This window comes from Plasmodium reichenowi, chromosome 10 (assembly GCF_001601855.1).
Source record: "Plasmodium reichenowi strain SY57 chromosome 10, whole genome shotgun sequence".
Lineage (NCBI taxonomy): Eukaryota > Apicomplexa > Aconoidasida > Haemosporida > Plasmodiidae > Plasmodium > Plasmodium reichenowi.
Window position 1 is genome coordinate 608,969 of NC_033655.1, and position 3,492 is coordinate 612,460.

General features: G+C 14.5%; 2 protein-coding genes across 2 annotated transcripts in view; both read right to left on the reverse strand.

Moving 5' to 3' along the window:
- Positions 1-361, reverse strand: part of PRSY57_1015900 (exported protein (PHISTc)) — a gene marked incomplete at both ends in the record, with an annotated part of 2,940 nt that extends 2,579 nt beyond the window's left edge. The window contains one exon of the mRNA XM_020114869.1: positions 158-361. Within this exon, the coding sequence (XP_019970415.1) occupies positions 158-361 (204 nt within the window). The remainder of the gene's footprint in view (positions 1-157) is intronic.
- A 1,553-nt stretch (positions 362-1,914) lies between these two features.
- On the reverse strand, positions 1,915-2,959 carry PRSY57_1016000 (exported protein (PHISTc); the record flags this gene model as incomplete). The annotated part of the gene is made up of 2 exons (XM_012907749.2): positions 1,915-2,664; positions 2,819-2,959. 2 exons carry the CDS (start codon positions 2,957-2,959, stop codon positions 1,915-1,917), a joined length of 891 nt encoding a protein of 296 aa, XP_012763203.2.
- Between the last annotated feature and the right edge of the window lie 533 nt (positions 2,960-3,492).

Below are 3,492 nucleotides of genomic sequence, written 5' to 3' on the forward strand. Positions count from 1 at the left end.
AAAAAAAAAAAAAAAAAAAAAAAAAAAAAAAAAAAAAAAATTTATATATATATATATATATATATATTTATATTTATATATTTATTTATTTATTAATTTATATATTTATTTATTTATTTATTTATTAATTTATTTTTTTATTTTTATAGGAATTTACTTTCAATATTATAATAACACATAGAAGTAACAAAATATATCCTTTAAATATTTTATACAACATTAAATTTATAATACACCTTTTATTATTATCTATTCCAATATATTTGGGAAATTGACATGTAATTTTTTCTTTTCTTTTTTTTCCTTTTATTATAGATAAATTTTTTAAATTTAAAAATAATATATTCTTACAAATTTTCATATTAAAATAATATATTAAAATAAATAGGACAATATGTTATCATGATATGACTAAAATGTATTTCCTCATAAAAAGATTATTACTTAATTATTTTTCTCATATATAATAATAAACTTTAATATATATATATATATATATTATTTTATATCTTAATATGATTAGTATAATTATATTTATGATATATATACAATCTTTAAATAGTGAAAAACCAAATATGAGAAAAAAAAAAAAAAAATTAAAAAAATAAAAATAAATAAATAAATATATATATATATATATATATATACATATTTATATGCATCATAAGAATTATATATATATTTTTTTTAATTATATAAATATATATTCTATATTGTTTTAAATTTATTAGTGATATTTTTAAAAATGAACACATGATACAATGTATATGCGGATAATAATTACAAGAATAATATTTATTTTTTAAAATAAATTTCCCGTTTTATATAAAATATCGAATGTTGTGATTTTGTTAAATAGGCTTATAGGAACTTTCATATTAATATATATAAAGAAAATAATATGGTTATTCATATTTTTTTTAGGAATAAAATATTATTTTATATATATAAAATAAAAAATATTTATTTATTATAATATATTATAATATGAATATGACAAAGAAAAAAAATTGGTTGTACTTTTTTTATTTGGTGCATGCATTAAGGATACAATAAATATAATAAATTCTCATATATATACACAAAATGAAAAAATAACATAAAATAAAAAATACATTACTATGCTACATATATATATATATATATATATATAAAATAATACCAGTTATTTATATGAAATTATATTCTGAAATAAAAATAAAGAAATATAATACAAATATAATATAATATAATATAATATAATATAATATAATATAATATAATATAATATAATATAATATAATATAATATAATATAATATAATATAATATAATATAATATAATATAATAATACAAAAAAGAAAAAAAAAAAAAAAATTTTATTATGTTCTATAAAAAAATTTCCAAATTATTTAATGCACTCATTTGTAGTGACATATAACAAAGTAAAGCTTGATATTATTATTATAAAAATATAACTTAAAAAATATACGTAACCCTATATTTATTTATGCAAATAAATAAATATTATATTCAACAATTCAACTTATTTAAAATTAATAAAGAGAAGTTTTTAAAAAGATATATGTTTATTATAATTAAAAAAGGAAAAACGAAAAAAAGAAAAGCATAGATGCATATATGTATACAAATATATACACATATATATATATATATATATATAACATAATATATTAATTATTACGAATACGCTAAGAACACTTCATAAGTGTTGAAGGAAATCAATATATACATTGGTAAATATAAATAACAGAATAATTACCAAAATGGGTATATTCTAATTTTTAATTAGCATAATACACATGCATACATTTATATATAATCATATATTTTTTTATCTTACGTCATATATATATATATATATATATATATATATATATATATACATATAGATGTATATAATCATACGGCTTCCTATTTTTTTGTAACATATGGGTGGTTCTTAAAAGTGTCATTCAATTTTTTGGTCCATAAATTATTCATGGATCTTCTAATATTTCTCCAAGAGTTTATATGGATATCGATAACTTCTAGAAAGAAGTTTTTATCACATTTTCCATAAGAAATTAAATGATAAAAATAATTATGAAATTTATTTTCATTAATTAACAAAATATCTGTCATATAATAGTAAGCTTTTAACCATTCATTTCTTTCAATATCTTTTGGAATATCATAATTATAAGCTAAATTTTCACAATAATTTTTTATATTTTGTTGCATATTTAAATATTTAAATTTTTCTTTAGAATTAACATAATTCCAAATAATATACATTTCATTTTTATTAACATAATCATCTAAATTATTTATAAATTCATTAAATTCAGACTCTGATAAACCGGGTGATGTATCTCCAAATATTAATTTATTATAAGGGTCATTCTTAATACATATATCATTTCTTATGTTTTTCTTTTCCACAATCCATTTATCATCTGTTTCATTCATTTTATCCATATAAAAATTAAAATCTTCAACTACATTTCCTGAATAATTATATTCAGATTTTTCGTCATTTTTAAAAATATCATCCTTGGAAAAATCCTCATCCTTTTCTTCTAAATTATAATTTTCTATACATTGATATTCAGATAATATTCTCGATTTTTTCATATGAGTGAAAATTATGGGGTCTTTCATAATATCATCATAATAACCATCCTAAAAAAAATAAATAAATATAAATATATAAATATATAAATATATATATATATATATATATATATTTTTGTATGTTTGTATATATATGTTTTTATTTTTATTTTTATTTTTTTATTTTATTTTTATTTTATTTTATTTTTTTTCTTTTGGTTACATCTTGCCGTATAGAAAATACTAAACAAATTAACATAATATAAATATACCTTGGGAAATTATTTTTCCCTATATTCTTTTGAACATCTCTATGTGTGTATTTTTCATCAAAAACATGAAATTTATTTTTACTTCTTTCCATTGTTTGTATACATATATATATTGAGACGAATTACCAAAAAAAAAAAAAAAAAAAATTAAATATATATGAAAAAAATAAACAAAATCAACAAATATATAAGAATAACAAGGTTGGTATTCTTCAAAATATAATACATATAATAAACATGTTCCAAAATTTATATATTTAAAACAGATTTGTTCTTATATATATATATATGTATATATTAAAAATCAAAAAGAATTATTAAGCTGAATAATCATTACAAAAAAAAAAAAAATATGATATATATACATTATTATATACAATTATTATATTTAATATAATAAAATGATATGATGAAAGAAAAATATCAAAAAAAAAAATAAAAAAAAAAAAATTAAAAATTGAAAAGAAAAATATGTATATATATATATATATATATATATATTTATATATTTTTTGAAAGGAACTTACATTTTTTTTTTTTTTTTTTTTTTTTAAAGTTATGAAAATATAATAATTAAATAAGGTACTAAATATGTTTTATAATCATATAAAATATATCACTATTT